This window comes from Meleagris gallopavo, chromosome 15, assembly GCF_905368555.1.
Source record: "Meleagris gallopavo chromosome 15, MGAL_WU_HG_1.1, whole genome shotgun sequence".
Taxonomy (NCBI): Eukaryota; Metazoa; Chordata; class Aves; order Galliformes; family Phasianidae; genus Meleagris; species Meleagris gallopavo.
Window position 1 is genome coordinate 237,814 of NC_139418.1, and position 19,637 is coordinate 257,450.

At 43.5% G+C, this 19,637-nt stretch overlaps 1 protein-coding gene across 5 annotated transcripts in view; it reads left to right on the forward strand.

The window, feature by feature from the left end:
* The first annotated feature begins 426 nt into the window (after nucleotides 1-426).
* The window catches only part of PFDN1 (prefoldin subunit 1), a 29,131-nt gene continuing 9,920 nt past the window's right edge, over nucleotides 427-19,637 (forward strand). Inside the window, exons 1-5 of one of the 5 annotated variants that reach the window (XM_085236344.1) lie at nucleotides 427-534; nucleotides 711-877; nucleotides 14,189-14,273; nucleotides 14,438-14,469; nucleotides 16,067-16,370. In XM_085236344.1, coding sequence (XP_085092470.1) covers nucleotides 502-534; nucleotides 711-877; nucleotides 14,189-14,273; nucleotides 14,438-14,461 — 309 coding nt within the window. In that variant the 5' untranslated portion in view covers nucleotides 427-501 and the 3' untranslated portion in view covers nucleotides 14,462-14,469; nucleotides 16,067-16,370. Of the gene's footprint in view, nucleotides 535-710; nucleotides 878-14,188; nucleotides 14,274-14,437; nucleotides 14,470-15,750; nucleotides 16,008-16,066; nucleotides 16,371-19,637 lie in introns of those variants that run through there. The other 4 variants (XM_085236343.1, XM_085236345.1, XM_085236342.1 and 1 more) reach the window with 4 other exon arrangements.

The following is a 19,637-nucleotide window of genomic DNA, read 5'->3' on the forward strand; positions in this document are numbered from 1 at the left end:
TCTCCTATGAAGTTAGGCAGAGGGAGCTGGACTCAACTCACGTGGAGAAGAGAAGGCTGTGAGGAGACCTCATTGCAGCCTTCCGGTATTGTAAAGGGGATTATAAACAGGAGGGGAATCAACTTTCTGCTCGGGTGGATAGCGATAGGACAAGGGGGAATGGTTTTAAGCTCAAGGAGGGAAGGTTTAGAGTGGATGTTCTTCACACAGAGCAAGGTGCTGGCACAGCTGCACACAGACTGTGGATGCCCCATCCATCCCTGGAGGCGTTCAAGGCCAGGTTGGATGGGGCCCTGGGCGGCCTGGGCTGGTGTTAAACGTGCAGATCCGTGGCCCTGCCTGCGGCGGGGGGTTGGAACTCGATGGTCCTTGGGGTCCCTTCCAACCCAAGCCGTTCTGTGATTCTATGATCCCGTCGCATTTCCGGCCGCATTTCCTCCCGCCCCGCCCCGCCCCGCCTCGCCCCGCCCTTCCACCGCGCAGGCGCCGAGCGAGGGGAAGATGGCGGCGCCCGTGGACTTGGAGCTGAAGAAGGTAACGGGCGTCCGGCTCTGTCCGACGGGTCTCTCGGGCCGCCGCTCCCGTCTCCGCCCCCTCCCGGCCCCCTCTTCACTCTCTCCCCGCGGTCTGGGCTGGCTCGGCCTCGCCCCACCCGCCCTTCGGCACCCGGCCCGGCCGCGGCCCCTCGATGTGCCGCTCTGCCCCCGCAGGCCTTCACGGAGCTGCAGGCCAAGGTGATCGACACGCAGCAGAAGGTGAAGCTGGCCGACATCCAGATCGAGCAGCTGAGCAAGACCAAGAAGCACGCGCACCTCACCGATACCGAGATCATGACGCTGGTGGACGAGACCCGCATGTACGAGGGCGTGGGCAGGATGTGAGTAGCGGCTCCGCGCCCCGTCCCGGCGCTGTTGTCACACCTCGCACCTGCAGTGAGATGCTTTGGTTAAGTTTGGCAGCGCAGCTCTGACTGCAGCAGCCTCGTGAAGAGCAGCGTGCAAACTGGCTTCCAGTCTGACTTGTATGCTGACTTGTTACGTGGATCACTAACCTCCTGTGTGTGTTTTTTCTCTTGTGTTGTGATTTGGGCAACAGCGATGATTACACTTATTCAGGGATGTGGTTTTATAAAAGGCTGAATCTGATCTGATTGCTGCCCGCAGGGGTGATTGCATCTCCCTGCCCCCACTCTCCTTTGTGCTGCAGCAGACCTGTACCTGGTTTGGCCTGCTGATGCAGTGAGTTCACAGACCTGATTTGGGTCATCACACGATCTGTAGGGTGAGTCTTAGGGAGCTGGTAGGCTGGGAAGCCAGGAGTGGTGTGTGGACTGTACTTCACTGGCAGTTCTTAGGTGAGACCAATGGGAAAACGAAGCTGTGCCTGGGTTCATTCTGGACAGACTGATCTAGTAGTTGGCAGCCCTGCCCGCAGCAGAGTATTGGAGCTCAACGGTCACTAGGTCCTCTCTAACTGAAGCTGTTCTGTGATTCTGATGGGGATGCTCAGTGTGTCAGTCTTCTTTGGACCAGTGTGGTGTGTCTCCACACAGAAAAGTTAAGCTTTTCCAAGCAGGTGAACTTGGGTTTGTGTGGAGATGCTGGTGATTCTGAAAGGAAATAGATTTTGATCTCTTACAGGAGATAGCTGATGTGACCCAGGCAGGCGGTAGGCTGGTTGTTTTTTTCACAGAAATGACAAACTAAGAGTAGATTCTGGAATCAACAATTTTTCTTTAGTGTTTTTGTTGTTGTTGTTTTTTGTTTGTTTGTTTGTTTTTAATCTTAAAGCAGGGTATACTTCTTCAGTATGAAATAATTCCTCAAGATTCTTTGAAAGCATGAGTGTATTGGCCTTCATGGTAAAATAACATTGCTTGTGAATGAGATTGTGTTTTTGTGCTAGCTGAAAAGTACTGTCCTACTTTTAGCCCAACTGCTGGAGTGTGCAGTCTTTTTGGGATTGTTCTCTTGCTTACCTTCACATGATCAGTCAGGTGGTTCAGACCTCTGCTCCTCAGTGATGGTAGAGCTGCCATCAGAAAAATACTATCTGCATGATATTAGTGTTCAAATTTTTGTAGTCTATACTCTTTGTGGGTTTTGGTGTGCTAGTCACTATGCAAACTCAGGTTAAGAGTGCTTGTGCTCTCCATACTACTAATTCACTGATTTGTTTTACCTTTTTTTTTTCCTTCTTCTTCATTAGCTGATGCAGCATTTCTGTGAGCTATGCCTGTTCTGGCTGTGGGGCATAAGTCTGCCTTGCAAACTGGTAGTTGCATTTGGGTATGCTTGGTATCGTTCACCAGCATAGTGAATTCACACCAGGGACACAAGGCTCTTACCAGAGCCCACTCCAGCCCTTTGTAGAGAATTTCTGGCTGAAATCTGGGCATTTGGTAAAGTTGGCTGAAGTTGTGTTTGTGCAGGAATTAAAATCCAAAGGCAGTTTGGCATCTTATATTCCCCTAGAGACCAAAGAGAGTGGCCATTACAGTTATTCTGGCTGCGTAATTTTTGTTTGATGGAGTGGAATTTTTAATTTGTTGGCATAATTGGCTTGTACAGATAGGAGATTTCAGCCACCAAAGGGATGTTATGATGCGTCCAACACTTATGACCTCTGTCGTGTAGTTTAGCATCATCTCATGTGACCAAAAGAGATAAAGGTGTTTTCTGTAAATAGTGTTGGAGATGTAGTGGGTTTCGGCTATCCAGAAAAGATGAGTGTTTTCATCAGTGTTAGCTCTGATGACTGGTGATGTTCTGACAGCTTGTTTGAATAGCTGAATTATTTAAAGTGGGATTGGTGCTTCTGTTCCTGCATTCAACTTCTGCCTTTTTAGAGAGGTGATTATCCCCCTCTGCTCTGCCGTCATGAGGCCCCATGTGGAGTGCTGTGTTCAGGCCTGGGGCTCCCAACTAGAACAGATGTGGAGCTTTTGGAGACGGTCCAGAGGAGAGCCATAAAGATGCTCAAAGGACTGGAGCACCTCCAGTGAAGACAGACTGAGAAATCTAGGCTTGTTCAGCCTGAGGAAAAGAAAGGGGACCCTATTATGACCAATCCAGTATTTAAAGGGAAATTGTAAATAGGAGGAAAATAAACTTTTTATGCAGTTAGATAGTGATAGGACAAGAGGAGATTGTTTTAAACTAAAGGAGGAGATATTTAGGTTAGATGTCAAGGGAAAGTTTTTCATAGAGAGGATGGTGAGGTGCTGGTACAGGCTCTCACAGAGGCTGTGGATACTGGATACTGTCCCTGGAGGTGTTGAAGGCCGGATTGGATGAGGACCTGGGTAGCCTGATCTAGTGCTTGATGTAGTGGTCGACAACTCTGCCTGCAGCATGGGGACTAGAACTAGGTGATCTTTGAGGTCTCTTCCAACCCAAACTGTTCTATGATTCCAATACATGCTGTGTGCATGGGAGCAGTGCGTAAAATTCTGTAGAATAAGCTACTCCAGGACTTTGTGAAAATGTAATGTTTGAGGAATGTGATGGTGTGATGCATCCTGGGAAGAAGTCTGCCTAGTTCCATGCTTGCTTCTGCACTACTTGAAAAGAATTATGTGGTTTCTGCTCTGAGCCCTGAGCCTGCTTCTTGCCTGAGAGGCTTTCCCTGCACCACTGGCAAGTGTGGAAGTCCATTTATTGTTTCTAAACATTTACTATAGCTAATTTTGGTTTAACACAAGAATCGTCAGTGCCACATAGTATAAGATGATGAATTGCTATGTACTGTATATATCTGTTAGACTCTGATATCATCTGAGTAGCGGCATCGTGCCAAATACATTTTTATTTTCTTACTTCAGGCTCTTTGAAAGGCTTGTTACGTAGCCTGAGACAACTACCACTGTGGTGGACTCCTGCTTAAGCTACTTGTGAACTGATATCATCATGCTGCTTTGAGAACTATGCCGAAAGCTTAAGCTTCAGAATTCTGTCTGAATACTTCAGACCTTTCTCTTCACATTCCTTTGAATGATGACCTGGACCAGCTTCTTATTTACCAAAGAAAAACATCAGGGGCTTATGCTAGGCATAGTGAGACCACTGCAGTTTTTCACGCCATGCCAAAATAGATGTTCCATTTTGTTTTGGTGTTGCTTTATCATTAATGTTCTCTCATTTGTTGTAGAAGTAAAAATCAAGCATATACTGTAGCATTCACAGAAAACCTTGAACATAAAAGTATATGCTATTTCTGTGGAGATGGCTGTAATAACAGATTTTTTTTTCTTTCAAGCAACTCAGATTTTTTTGGCAGAACTATGTGTGAATGAAAGCTGAGAGAGGATCCAAGGTTTTTGAGCATTTATTGGGTTTAAATGCACTCCTGTTTTTTAGTGTGATTCTGGATTTTGCTTCTAAATAAACACACAAATAATTGTAAACGTTTCTGAAGATTTTCCAATAGTGTATTTTTTGATACAGCAGCAAGAGCTGATTTTTGTTTGTTTTGTTCTGTGAATGTTTGGTTCTCTGAGGACAGATCACTGCAGAATGTGGTAGCCATCCTTTGTGTCCCGCTCACGTTTCCAAAACTCAGTAAGAACTGAAGAACAGGCAGGGCTTTGTATTTATGGTTTGGTTACTATCTATAGGTCAGCCTGTGAAATCCAAGTGGCCCCTATTACTCATAGCCTTTGTAAGGCTTTGTGCAGGTTCAGTGCTGAACCCCAGCTGCTGAGAAGCTGACAGGTGCTGTGATACTTAACTGGATCCCAAAGCAAGCGTGTCTTGCTGTCTACCTCTGGCCATCATAAGTATGAAGTTCACTTATCTTGCTATTGAAAAAGTGAAGGTTTCATTTTCTTCATAAAGTCTGGAGTGTCCAGTGAAGTAGAAGAAAACCGAATTTGTGTCCAGCTGCTTGCTGTTGGACCACTGTTTTTACGGTGTGTTGAACAAGACGTGTTCACGTGGAACAAAAGCCTACAGGGCACCATCAGTGGTTGGGTTCTATGTCACTCCCTTCGTTTCACTGTGGCTTTGTCCTGACTTTTTTTTTTTTTTTTTTTTTCACTTCTTCATATTGTTGCAGTCTGAACAGTGCTCTTTACCATGTTATGGGTGAATGTGGGTATAGTAGTCATAGGCTGTCTTCTGGGAGCTGTCACAGAGAGCAGAAATCAAAATGAGGTGCCAGGTAATCTGGTCTGAGCCTTTACATGTTTCTGTGGCTCGAGCAGTGCAGTCAGTGGCAGCAGTTGTTTGCCATCCTCTTGTTGGCTGATGTGTAGTGCAAGAGAAGGGTGTGTTTGGTCAGTGGTTCTCATAGTTAACTGCTGGCAATAGTGGGATCCTGGACTTTGTATTGCTGAATTCTGTTCAGGATCAGAAAGAGAGGGTGTTCAGGTGAGCATAGACTTCCATTCTAGCTTTGCATCTCTTGATGTCTTGAACACTCTCTTCTTTCCCACTCTCCCATTTAGTTCTTGATATGTGCCTGCTGCCCTGGGCTGCTCACTTGCAGTCTCCTGGATATCTTGGTCCAGTTATAGCTCTCCTGCCCTACTGCTCCGTTTAATTTCTCCATGAAATACTGAAACTTCATAGAAGAAAAGATTTCTGTGACTTGCATGCAAGATGAATATCTGCTTAGTTCTAGCTGTATTTCTTCGCATAAATAAATCAGCTTTAAACAGAAAACAGGTGTGAAATGGACATGTCAGATAAGTCAGTGTTTGTCAAATACTCAAATACATAATCAACAGAAAAAAAAAAAACCTTAAAAATAGTAGCTGTCTTAAAAAGTATGTTTTATTCAGCCCTGCTTGGAAATGAACATGTTTGTTGCACGCTCCCACCTACCTTGTGAGACTGTGATAGAAGGTTGGTGAGCCAATTGATGCAGTTTTTATGTGATGTTTGTCTCCTTTGTCTGGAAATTTCTAACTCTCTTTAAGCACATATTTGCTTTGGGTCCTGGATATGGCATTCAAACAAATTAGTTCAGTTTGCTTGTTCTCTATCCCTAGCATTTTCCTGGTCTTCTACCACGGCAGTACAGAGGAATAGGCTACCTTAAAGGGGATGAAATCTAAACTTAGAAGGTAAGAGTTGGAACTGAGACAAACCGTTTGTACAGAGTGCCATCATAACTAAGAACAGACAGTTCAATCTGCTGTGGTCCAGAGGCAATGTTCTGTAATACAAGTGCCAGAGCTTTCAAGCACTTCTGTATTTGCAGGTCAACAATTTGGATGTCAGACTGCTGTGTGGAGCAAGGGCTGTAGAAGAGCACCTCCAGAAAGGTGAAATCCTGGGTCTCTTGGAAGATGCCATCAGTTTATTGCTGATGTGCTACAGAGTTATCTTTGAATACATACTACAGAAGTATGAAATGTTTTGGGGAATGGAATGGTTTACTATGGCTGGAAGGGGCCTACAAAGCTCATCAAGACCAACTGCCTGACCACTGAGGGGCTACCAAAAGTTAGAGCCTGTTATTGAGGGTGTTATCCAAGTGGAAGCTTTAGTGGTGTGCTGTGCCAGATGGCTTCAAAAGTCATGGATCTTGACTGTCTTACTTTTGCACATTAAATGTCAGCTTGGTATTTTGATGTACCAAGGAACATTAACATCTAGTGGATTTCAAGTACTGCACTTTGAGCCTTTTCCTCCATTCCCTATGGGAAACAATGAAATCAAAGGCTGGATGCCCAGGGAAAATACTCAGCATGATAGCCTTTCTTTTAGACTATAGCACTGTTTCTCCTTTTTAGTGTATGGACTTGAATTTGGCTTTCCTCTGGCAAGTGAGAATGGCCAAAGTAGTGGACCAAAGAGTCCCTGTGTATCCCTGTGAACCTGGGAATGCTATTCTGAATGTGTTATCGCTAACTATGATGAAGTAGCCCAACGTTTTGGGCCCACAGCTGGTGGGTGAAGATGCCCAGAACCGGGTCCCAGTCTGATATGCATATAAAATTTGTTTGCAGTTGTCTTAATACACACAGGAAGTCGAGGTCTGAATGTGCTCTGACCTACGTTTCTAGTCTTGCTTAACATTGGAGAGGAGGAGGCCTATGTTAAAACAGTAAAGTAAACTAGTAGGGAGCCAGTGATGTGCAATGAGATTGTATTTTACATAAGTTTAGTACAGAGACACAGCAAGAGACACTGCTACTGGGAGAAGAACTTCTTGAGAGCAGCCCTGCAGAGAGGGACTTAGAGGTTCTGGTGGGTGAGAAGCTGGATGTGAGGTTGAGGCAGCAGTGTGTGCTGCAGCTGTGCTGCCCCAGGCCATGGACGGGCCCTGAGCTGGGGGGCTGTAAAGGCCCTCCCCACCCTACTGTTCTGCAGTGCTACGAAGCAAAGTCCTTAACTCAGAAATTCTGTAAATACTGTCTTGAATTTTTATTCTTGTTTTCTGCAGAACTATTTGCTGAATTGATGGAATGTTTCAGCCAGTTGGAGATGGAGCAGGGGGAGGGAAGGAGTGAAAGGCTTTCTAGGAAGGAAGAATTTTTCCAAAACAGCGTTTCTGGACCAAAAAAAGACTGAATGTTAATTCAAAAAAAGTATATTCTAATGATTAGGAGAAAACAGTGAGTGGGGCTAACTAATGTAAATCTAGCACCAGAAATATCTCTGTGTGAATGTAATGCTTGACTTTTTCTGACTGAAACAGTTATCTTACACCCACTTCTGTGATGCTTGCTGTTTTGGTTTCTTTGATGTTCTGTTGTTTTTATAGTGGGATTCATGGCATGCAGGAGTGAAGGCTGTTTTATTTAAGAACCATGAATTGATAGCTGGGTCTTCCTTCTCACTTCAGCATTTCAGTGGTTTATTCTGTTTCTGCCCATGTTTTCACTTCTGGTTTGGGTAGACCGGGAGGAGAGAGAGATTTTTTTTCCCCTGCATCTGAAGATGAATTTGCTTTTCAAGAGAGATGCATCTTGACTTTCTTATTTTCCTGTGAAAGCTTTTCATGAAGAGCTGCTATCGAGCAGAAGTTTGCATGTCAGAATATAGCAGTACGTCCATGTCACTTGTTTGTTTGATTGATTATTTATTTATTTATTTATTTATTTACTAATACAAGCCTCACTTTTCAGATCACTGAAGTTTTACCAGTAGAATAACTTTTTTTTTTTTTTTTTTAAATAGAAACGTATTTAGGATTGGTTAACCGGGGGAATTGTTTCTATTTCCTGCAGTTTCCAACTTTGAAGATTAGTGGAAAATACACTGCAGAAAAAATTGTTTGAAATTCTGTGCTAGCTTGAGCTTTTGCTTCAACAAGCTATAGGGCATCATTGCTGCATAGCAAAACAAACAAACAAAAAATGACTATAAAACAAACCTAGAAGATAAAGTCACAAAACCAGGGTTGTAATGAGGGAAAACCATTGGTGGAGTTTTCACCTCCACAAGCTGCAGTCTGTCATGCTCGTGCTGTTTACCACACATGGTTTGAATCTCAGATGTTCTCCATTCCTGTATAATGAGAAGGAGTTGGTTGCTTTCTTTTTTTTTTTTTTTTTTTTCCTTTAATTCCATTTATCTCTCTTGAGCCTTCAAAAAGAATGGATGAAGTCCTTTAAAAGCTGACCACGGTACTACGGTACTGGTTTGTTATTTTGGGTTGTGCTATATTTAATGCACACTCAAAGATATATTCCCAATTTCAGTTTTTTAAAAGAACCAAATATGAACAATGGTATAATTCTACCATCTAGTTAAGTGTCTGGCAATGCAGAAACTGCTGCTTGCAAGCTGTGTTACTATCTTCGTTTGAGGTAATGTAATACCCTGTAGCTATTGACAGATCTCAGCTCCACCCCCTTCCCCCCCCCCCAAAAAAAAAAAAAATGAATGCAGTTTGCATGAGCATACAGCCTGGGGATCAGAGCAGAACATCATCTTGCAGCAAGGTGGCTGTGAGCGCTGGGCAGGCTCAGCAGCTCAGAGGCAGCCACAGCTTGGCGTTGCTCTTCTTTTCCTTTAGCTCCTTAAGGTAAATAGGTTTATGGCTTACTAATGTTCATCTGAGTAAAAGTTCCCCTTGTTGTGGCCTACATAAGACTCCTTTTGGCATGCTGCCCATGCTGCTAACCCCCCTCCCCATGTCGCCAGGCTCACGCGGGTGCACTGCTCTGGGTGCAGTGGTAAAATGACACGTGAACTATAAATGGCTGCTTCTAGAGTGTGTTCATATATAACCCTCCCAATATAAGCTGCAGGACTTGTTTTGCTGTAAGGTATGTGCTGCTCTGGCAGGGAGGAGGAGGGCAGCTACACTGAGCTATATTGGGTGACCCAGTGAGATGAGGGGCTGCTGAAATAATGGCAAATGGAGGAAAAGCCTCAACCACCTTGACCCACGTGAGCTCTGCTTAAAGGTTATGATATGGTGAATGGGAAATGCAAAATCAGACTGAAAAATGCAAAACCCTTGGACGTGAAGGGTGGCAGCACAGACTATAATTAGTCATAGTTTTCCTTTTTTAATATTGCTTGCTTGTCTTGTTTGGAACTGGCTAACTCATCTAGGGTGGCTAAACTGGAATTTGCTGCGGTCCATCAGTGCCTGTTATGAGCTGCATGTTGTTGTGGAATAAGGAATCAAGGAATTATTTGTAGAAGCAGATGCAGACCCTGGGAGAGCAAAAGGAGACTTCTGGGTGCTTGCAATTGTGAACAGCCGGCTCCTGCTCAATCAAGCTAGATTGCTTGGGATCAGCTCATTGGAAGCCTCTATTCCAATTGGCTTTGAACAGTACTTAAAATGCATTAATCCCTTACTGAGTATGCTCAGAGCTTGAACAGCAGTGCAAGTTCAGAATTAAAAAGCATCTTTAAATAGATAAGGGCATGACTGGGCTTAGTCCAACTTTTCTCATGGAGTCGTCTAATGAAAATGCTTGGCTTCAAGGAGAAGGGTATTATGTACAAACAACTGAGCTGTGCTACAACAAGGCATGTTAGATTCCTCTAGAAATACAAGTATGGTAAAATAATACTATGAATTTGTACAAAGTTGACAATTTTCTGCATTAAACTTACACTAGGATACAAAGAGTTTCCCAAATCCAAAGGGGGCTTTAAAGCTGATGTTGTAATCACCATGTCTGTGAGCTGGAAGCCAGAACAAGTGGATTTCTGGATCTGCCATTAATTAAAATAGTTTCAGAGCTTTCCTACCTCTAAAAATGCCTCTCCAAAAACTTGCACCTGTGGACTGCCACCTTCTGTCCTCCCTCAGAAATACCTGAACTGTTACCTAAGCAGAGCAGAAGGGGGGAGGTGCTCACCGTTGGGCCAGGTGCCCACCACCAGGAGTTCCAGACAAGAAAGCTGAAGCTGACTAAGGTTGCAAGTAATTGGAAATGTTGTTAATGGAAAACCTTTGCCATGAACATCACTGTTACTCCACATCTAATAACTTTAATACGTTCTATGTCATAGTGAAGGCTGGTGTGTGCTGAATAAACATCTCCATAACCTCATTCATTAACAGATGAATATTTCAATATCTAATACTGTGTTTTAAAGTCAACAGTACATTTTGGTGCAAACAAACTGAGTCATGGAATTACTTACATAGTATGAACATCGCTTGATGGGTGTGTATGTGTGGCAGATGAAGTTAACAGCATCACTGAACAGTGTAACTGGAGCCTGAAGACCATTTTGGCCAGAGTATGAGCGAGTGCTATGTAAATACTGACCAAGTGGGGCATGAGATTTAGAAATTCAAAATTGGAGGAAAAGATCTCTTCATAAGGAAGCAAGCAACTCAGTATTATAAATCACTTGCTCTGTCTTAGAGAAACAAAAAACCTGTTGTGGAGCTAGCAGAGAACTGCAAGGAAAAGAACAGAAGCAATTGGGAATATTTAAAGTGAGGTTTCTCTTTCAGTTCCCTTATGCTCTATTTCTATTCCTCATGTTGCTCTTTAAGAACCTGCAGTTGCTGGGATGTCAGGCCACGTAGATGCTGCCGGTTCAAAAATACGTGGCTGTGTTCTAGAGCTGTTCTTGTTGGCAGCCCAGAGCTGGCTGGTCATTGCTGTCCTCAAGGACCCCAGTCCTCTGTCACTTTTCTTTTGTAGCTTTGTGTATGTAAGTACTGGGTAAACTGCTAAGCATCTGGAATAGGGCATATTCTGCTCTGATGCTGCTGTTCCCTTTTAAATGAGTGAGCAACTTTGACTGGACAAATCTGTTTGTTTTGATCCAAAGCATGGAATGGCTTGGGTTGGAAAGGCCTTAAAGATCATTGCTTTTCAACTCCTCTGCCACAGGCAGGGTTGCCAACCACCAGAGCAGGCTGCCCAGGGCCCCATCCAGTGATAGGGCATTTCTGGTATTTTTTAACAGCAGCAAAAAAGCTCACGTGGGGTGTTTATTTGTTAAGTTTTGTAATTAAAGCATTCAGTGACACTGTCATTCTGAATCAGTGTTTCACGTTGGATAGCATAGGTTTCATGTCTGGCAGGCCTGCTGGTATGTGCTGCAAAGTGTCTGTATGTAAGCAAGAAGAGCTTAATTTCTGCAGGACATGGCTGGCTGCGGCTATCTGCAAGAGTTGTGCTAGTTGTCTTCTGTGGAATGCCCATACTTAACAGTTTGTGCCCAAGGTATGAGTGTGGAGCCTCTTCGGATGGGCCAGGCAGAGTGGTCTGTGCAGGAAGCCTTTCAGTGATGTAGCTCACTTAATTACAGTGCCCTGTGGCACTTCTTACCTACTGAACAGAAATTCCATGCTATTTCAGTTACTTCTTAAGCCATGCTACTTCCTAAGGTAAAAACTTTGGCTGAGGTGTTTGTGAGGTGTGTATCCGAAGCTTAAAGCTTTTCAGTCTTCACTACATTGGAAAGTGAAGCCATAGACTTAAATGTTTAATTGTGGATACGGCTTTGCAGCTTCAGCTTTGAGAATGTGGCCTTGGACAGATGTGGGGCAGTACCTGTGAGCATTATTTTGAGGGCTTGATGACCTTGTGGCAGGAAATTCTGAGGCCACACCTTGCAGCTTTGCTTTTTTCACTAATGACAGCTTCTGCAGGAGCGAAGCACAATGTTGTCTTCATCCCAAAACACGTGGGGGATGTGAAATCTCATATTTCTTTCCATGTTTCTTTTATCCAGTATGCAGATGCAGTGTAGGAGCATTGATGTGATGATGCAGTGATTATTCTGAAAAGCATCTCCCATCTGCCTGGCTGCAGGGTTTGCTTCTGACAGAAGGGTGGTTGTGGATGGGACTTTCAAAGAGCTGAACAAGATCCTCGTGTTCTGTCTGTAGGATGGTGTGTGCTGGGAGCTGGAAATGCAATCGCTGCCTTAAGTGGGGAGTTGAGGGAGGAGAGAGCATGAGTGTGCTGTGTTGTAAAGAATAGGGATGAGTATGACAGCCAAGATGATTCTAGTTGAGACTGGAAAAGAATGAGGAAAGATTTGAGAGAACTCCAAAGTAGAAGACCTAGCAGAAATTCCTGTAGAAAAGACAAGGTGGAGTGGAACAAGGGAAAGGAAGGAGAGGAGGAGGAAGTGATTGCTAAGCACAGCTAATAGCAGCACTGAAGAGTCTTAATTTACAGTCTGCTGTAATTAACCACAGTTCCATTCCAATGCATTTCAGGAATGGATCTGGCACATAGTTTTCATTTTGGCTGTTGTGTTGCTGGTGCAGAGTAGGCTGAATTTCAAGCCAAGCGGAGTGGATTCCATCTGTGCTTAAAGAACATCTTGCAGGCCCTGAGCAAACCTGTTAATAATATCATTTGTCATTGGAGATGGCACTGCACATTGGTTGCAGGCTTCGTTGCAGTAGGCGAGGAATGCATTCTGATTCTGCACTGTCTGAAGCTGTTCACGGTAACTGTCCAAGCACGTGCTCCTGTCACCTGGCAGCATGGCGTTGTCCCAGACGCTCTATAGTGCTGGGGCAGACCTTGACCTCATTGGTATGACCCACGGAGACTCCTTCTAAATCCCCTGGGGGACTTTCTAAGAAGGGAAGGGGCTGATGTGTGTCTTGTTCGTTCCTTGTGTCTGGAAGGATGAGAGGCAACTAAGGAAGGTTCCTAACATTCGTCTGAGCTTAGTTGTTCTTTACTTATTTGTGGGATTTCAGAGCCATGTGCTTGTGAGCTGCTTTGATTGGTGTTGATTCTTCTGAGCAGGTTGGTGGCTTTTACATGCTGGCTTACAGAACACCGAAAATTTATAGAGGCATCTTTCAAAGCCCTTGTGCAATTAAAAAAAACAAATAAACAGAAAAATGGAAACCGGTGGCCGCAATTTCAGTTAAACAACAGTTTCCTACCCTGTTTAAAACAAAACAAAAACAAAAACAAACAAACAAAAAAAACGAAACAAACAACTCAGAATTTAGAAAACAAGCAAATTTGGAGTTCAGTGAGGTGCATGTTAAAGCCAAGCCCGGAGCAGCAGGAGCTGTGAAAACTTAAAGGCAGGTGGACATGGCTCCCTGTGTCCTCTGGAAGCACTTGGCCTTGTAGAGTAGTGTGCGTGTGGCCTCTGTTTCCATGGTACAGGTTTGCTTAGCTTGCAGTGATGTGTGACTTTTAACCATTGAAAGAATCCTCCTTGACTGCATTTCCATACTATTATGCTGTCATTGCTGAAGATCTCTTTGAATGTTATTTGATAAGAAGGACTTCCTTTGCTGGGTGTGTTCCAGAATTGCTTTTGGAATATCCAGGACACTGAATTGTAGAGGGCAACCTGTGAGCATTTATTTTCTTCCTGCATTATAATGGATGAAATCAGCAAGCAAACCTGGGAGGCCAGACTGGTGACATGACAGTTCTGCTGTTGTGTTGTTTGCCATCCGGCCTCCTGTATGTATTTTTTTGAATGTTAAGATAGATCTAAAGGTGGAAGATTGGTAAATGTTTCAGAGTTGATGAATGGAAAGGAAATGTGGAGCCTTTAACAGTGGAAATTTTTATTTGAAGGCATTAAATAACAATGAATTTTTAGTAGTGGGCAGCAAGTGTTTTCCAGCTGATTTTTCTGAGCCTCTTGGGCAATCCATCATGGTTTGTTCTTCTGTCTCTGTCTAGAACATGGATGAGAATGAATATTTCTCAGAGGTCATTGCAGTTTAACTTGGTGTGCAGCTAAGTGTACAATGGCTAGATTTTTTTTTTTTAAGCAAAATTCAACAGATTTTGTCTCTTTTTTGCTTGTAGGTTTATTCTTCAGTCTAAAGGAGTCATTCATAATCAGCTTTTAGAGAAGCAGAGAATAGCAGAAGAGAAAATTAAGGAATTAGAGGTAAGTTTTTGGCCAGTAAAGGTGATGAAAACAGAACTTTGAAGGTCAACAAGGTACTGTTTGTTACATCGCTTATTTTTATGTGATACATTCTCAAGGATTATAACTGCAGAGGAACATGAGGGCTGTTGCAAGTAATTTGTGTGCCTTGGTTTCTTTGCTAGGTCTACGAACTTCATGAATGTTAAGAAAGCAGGTAGGGACTGATTGTTCTTTCTGTGTCCTGATATGAAAACTGGATGTGTGGGGTTCAAGTGAAATTAGTAGGAGCTAGCTTTAAAAGTATTTAGAGGATGTTTAGAGGTTACTTGCAGCAGATAAATGATGGGAAGCTCTTTGCTCTGAGTATTAAAAGTTTATGTTGGGGCAGGATAATTGCATAAATTCAAGGAAGAGAAATCCATCGAGCATTTCCAAATATGTAGAAATTGCATCCTATTCAGGAAGCCTGTGAGCTAAAAATGTCTGGAATCTGGGAAAGTATTAGGAGGAAGTACCATATATGCTTACCCTGTTCTTAAACTCTGCCCTAGACATCTACTTATGGCTGACTTATGGCTGCTGTTGAAGGCTGGATCCTAGAGAGGATGGACTGTAATGATGTAATCAGAGTACTCCTGTGTTCCTATGGAGGGAGTGCTGATTGAGGCAGAGAAGAATACCTGAGACACACAAAGTAGTGTCCATGCAAGTTCTAGCTGTTTGAACAAGCTATCGTCTGAATCTTGAGTATCTTCTAGTGGCCCCGTGTACACTTTACAGTTCTTTGGAGAAGGTGTTTAGATTTCTTGGACTTCTTCAAAGGCCATTAGTATTTTTTTTTCTTAATGCTCCTGAAATAGAATTAATACATAACCGTGTTCCTTAGCTTTTGGGAATGACAACAAGGAAAGATTGAATTTACTCATTAACTAATCTGTTAATGTTTTGGAGAAGGTGAGTGTGCAGACCAGGAAAGCAGGGACAAGCAGCAATAGGAAGTAGTGTTCAGACAGGACTGTGCAGTCTCTATTGTTTCCCACTTACACTACAGCAAAAGTCAAGTTGTGTTTTTTTTTTAATTTCTTCTTAAAACACATTTTACCATGGGAACTTGCAGGTTGTGTTACCTGCCATATTTTCTGTATCAGGTAATAAGGGGTTTTGTGTATCTGGCCACCAGAAACTTTTCTACGCAGGGAAAGTAAGTACTCCATGGATAGGCTGTATATGTCAGCTAGTATTCGTGCAGACAGGGCACAGTCCTTTTTATGCTTACATGGTTAAATGTGATTGTATCCTGGCTACTCTGGGACCATCCCTGAAAACAGTGGCCTTGAGCAAAAAGTTATAGAAGTTATGGAACTTCATTGCAGTGTGCCTGCATTTGGAACTGATTGGAGTGTGTTTGACAGTTTTGGCTACTGTAACCTTCAGCTGTGCATCTCAGTTTATTCCTGTTCCTGATGGAGAATAATCTTACCTCCTGAACTTTCAGATTGCTGACTTCAGCGGAATGGATGGAATTCACCCCCCCAGATTATAACCTTTGCCATCCTTGCACTCAGCCTTGGAGGTGGTTGCTTCACAGATGTGTTTTTACTGTTTTGTAGCTCCCTGTTGCCTCAGGTCTATGGTTATGGCCACTGAATTGCAGTTCCCAGCAATTGTCTCAAAAGGTGGAAGGACTGGGGAGGTGGTTGCCACGTTGATTGTTTTTCTGTTTAACTATAGAAAGTAAGGCTCACATTGCTGAAACATTTGACAGTTTCTTTTAAATGAACATTCAAGTCCACCTTTTAACTGGTTTCCAGATGTCTGGCAGTTTCGTGTGAAGGATATTCCTTGGACTTGAGATTCCCTAAGGAAGAGGATTAGATTGACAGTTGCTGAAAAGTAAGATTTTCAAGGGAAATACCTGAGTCCACTTATGGGAGTAGAGGATTTTGCCCTTCTGAAAACAAGTTGTGACAGGAGAAAAGAATGTGAAGTTTTGTGACCTTGTGCTCCCACTACATCCTTGTAAAATAAATATAACACCAAGACAACCAGGTTAAAATATCCCTTCATCAGTTGTTAAAACTGGAAAAAAAAAATTAAAGCTATTTTTCACATTAACTACCTTATTATTCATCATAAGTAATACCTTACTACACTTTGCACAATTGAATTAAGCAGAGTAACCCTCTGTTATCGAGTGCGACTCACTTAGTTGCTCTCACAGCATGAGCTGGAGGCAATTGCACAGTGCAGTTACAGAGCTGTTGCCAAGGTACAATGAAATGTTCATTTTTGATACAAACCTGAATTTCAGATATGCTGTCAGTGGTAGCTCAGTCCAATTCTAGAGGAGTGCAGCATAAAGTTTGGGTTCACAGCTGAATTCTTCTCAGCTGTACAGCAAGGAGAACTCCTGAGCTCTGGCAGTTTGTGAAAATGTGGGCTTTCATCTGCTTTGGAGGTGTGAGCTGGGTTTCCTGACACTCACAGTTGTCAAAATGAACTTTGAAAGCAGGAAGGGGTTTTGCCTCTTCTTTCAGAAGTTTTGTTTCTCTATCCTCTGACAATGATTGCAGTTATTCTCTTTCCTTTACTCCCCTCTGTTGTGTTTGCCTGTTGTTGAAGACCTGCATTGTTTCAGCATCAGGAGTGGGCTGTGACACTGCTAGCCTGGTTGTCCCTGCTGCTCACCACACAGCAAAACAGTGAGGACAGCTAGGGCTGGCTTTGTACAGGGCTGTGAAAATAAAGCTTTGCTGGAATATGCACTCCATGTCCTCTGTGAGTGGAACTATGTGAGCATGGCTCTGAAAACCCAAAAGGGTGTAGATATGTACAAACAAGGAGGCAGACATAGTCTGTCAGCACACAAAATAGTTTTATCCTTCTTTTAAAGGAGATGTAAATGTGTATATGCATGCATTTAGCAAACTTAACTTCACACTTTGTGTGTAATCCTTGGAATCCAAAGAGACTGTTTAGGCTTGCTTACAAAATGCACGTTTGCTTACAGGCTGTGCCAGTGAAGCTTACCAAAACCTTCGTGGCTCTTACAGAGGCTGAGTGTATGAGTCCATGCCATCACATGGGAAGCATCCTGCCTAAGCGTAGCTATTGGATTTTTCCAGTCCTGATAATATCAAATTCTTGTTGTGTTTCACAGTGCAAAGGGTATGTGTAAATCTATTTTGAAAGCATTCTAAAGGGATGAGCACTGACTCTTTTTAGCTCAGCAATGTTTGTGCAATATTAAGAGAAAAACCAAGTAATGTTTTTCTTCCCTTGTTTTTAAGGAAACATGATATGTGAGGGGTGGAACAATGCTTTGTTTCAGGAAATGTTATCCGTTTCCATTGTAGGGCTAGATGGATTCTGTTTTTAAATGTGGCATTTTAAAAAGAACAAACTCTGATACTACAAAGACATGGAAAATTGATTCTTCATTAGGGGTGGAGAAAGCGATTATTGCTGTGTGTTTTCTCTGATAATATCTGATAATCCTTCTCTCTCCTGCTATATTCAGCTTAAATTATTCAGTTTAGTCGTCAGGCGTTGTCAGACTAAATTTCTAAAAATAACAAATAAGGGGGAGGCTGTGCTGGGCCATGTTGTTGACTGTGCCACTGAATTTAGCTCCTTCTTGCAAAGGGCAAAAGTAACCTGCAGCTTTCTTGGGGAATTGGATTTGATTTTGAGCTCTGCCCAGGGCATCGCTGCGCACCTATATCCCATGCAGTTCTTTATGCACTTGTACATAAAGTCTGAATGTTTAATGCTATGGGGCCAAAGGGTAGGTTGGTTTCTTCTCTTTCTGTCTGAAGTTGAAAATAATATGAGGGAAGGCATACCCAAGTGTAGGGACCCCAAAAGAATTTCTGAGTCTAAGTGCAGTGTTCAGTTGTCCCATCCCACGCAGAAAGCTTCTTAACCCTTGTTCATGATTGGGGAAAAAAACTGCCTTTTGTTTAAAGACTGGTCAGGTTTGGCAGGGCTGCATCATGCTCAAGCTAAGATGCCACTGAATTGTGGTACTTTGAGATGCTTGGATGTCAGATGTAGCAGTGGGTCTTCCCTGGTTTGTCTGCACATGAACCTGCTCGCACTCCAGCTGTCCGTTCTGTGATGCTTTCTGGGGGCTTTGGAACGGCCTCACTGCAACTCTGTGGTGCGATGGCTGCACCCCTGTTCTTGCTGAGCAAGCAGGGTGTCTGCTGGCTGCCACAGGACAGTTTTCCTTCCCTGGGGCAGCTAAGGCTGAAGCGGGTGAGGTGTGTCTGGGGAGCAGTGCCAGAGTCTGAGAGCTGGTGCTTTGTACTCTCAGTGTAGGCATGGCCTACTCTGTGGCAGTTCTCTGGACAATCCTTTGGTTTTTGTGCTGAAACTGTCCATGTGGAGGCCAATTCAGAGGGTAGCTTTAATGATGTGCAAACAAGTCTCTTGAGATGTGTGGGATGTCCTGCAGACCACTGGCGACCAGCAGAAGGTAGCAGTTGTTTGGCCAATTTCTTCCTGAGATTTGCAGCACAGGAGATCTCATCCCATAGTTGGAATGGATAGGCCAGCGCCTAGGAATGTGTGGTGTGCTTCTTAAATAAACAGGGGAAAATAAAGAATGCTTGTATTTGGCTTGTAGGGGGAAAGCTTGAAGAATAGCCCTCTATGATTTAGCCTAGAGCAGATTTTACTTTGGAAGAGTTTTTCTCCACTGCATTGCTGGCATATATCCATGTGCTCAGGACATGATTTAAATGTGTTGTCACGGCAGCCCCTGGCTTCTAAGGACAGCCCTAAGTATGCATATAGAAGATGTCAGACTCTGTCTTGGTCTCAGTCTTTATGGCATTATGGCCTCATCTCCTCCAAGGAAGGCTGTCACGCTTCTGTCTTTGTTGCTCATCCAGCGGCTTGAATTATGCTCAGGAGCTTCATTAGCTCTCCCTGGCCTTGAAGAGGCCTTGGGCCCAGGATGAAAGCTTCCAGAGGTAGCTTGTTATCAGCATGGGGGCATCCACAGCTCCCATAGGAGAGCAGAGCATAGGCAGAGCTGTTGGCATGCATCTGTTCTCCACCAGCAGGCTTGTTGTGAAGAAGGCAATACTGAAGCTCATTTGTTTTTTTTCCTGTAGGTCTAGCTGTCTTATAGCAGAGGAGAACTTTTCTTCTCCTTTGAAAAGGGAAATACCCTGAATAATGAACAAAACAAACCTTAAATATTTTATAATGATGAAAAGGTTGAGAGTGTTGGAGCTAATGCTCTTGGGACAGAACCTTCTTAATGGAGAAGTCCTCTGACGCTGGATTGGTGCCATACAAATTTAAGGTAAATATTGGGTATGGGTAATGCTGCTCTAGTTCTTTCTGTCCCTTGGATTGACTCTGCTGGCG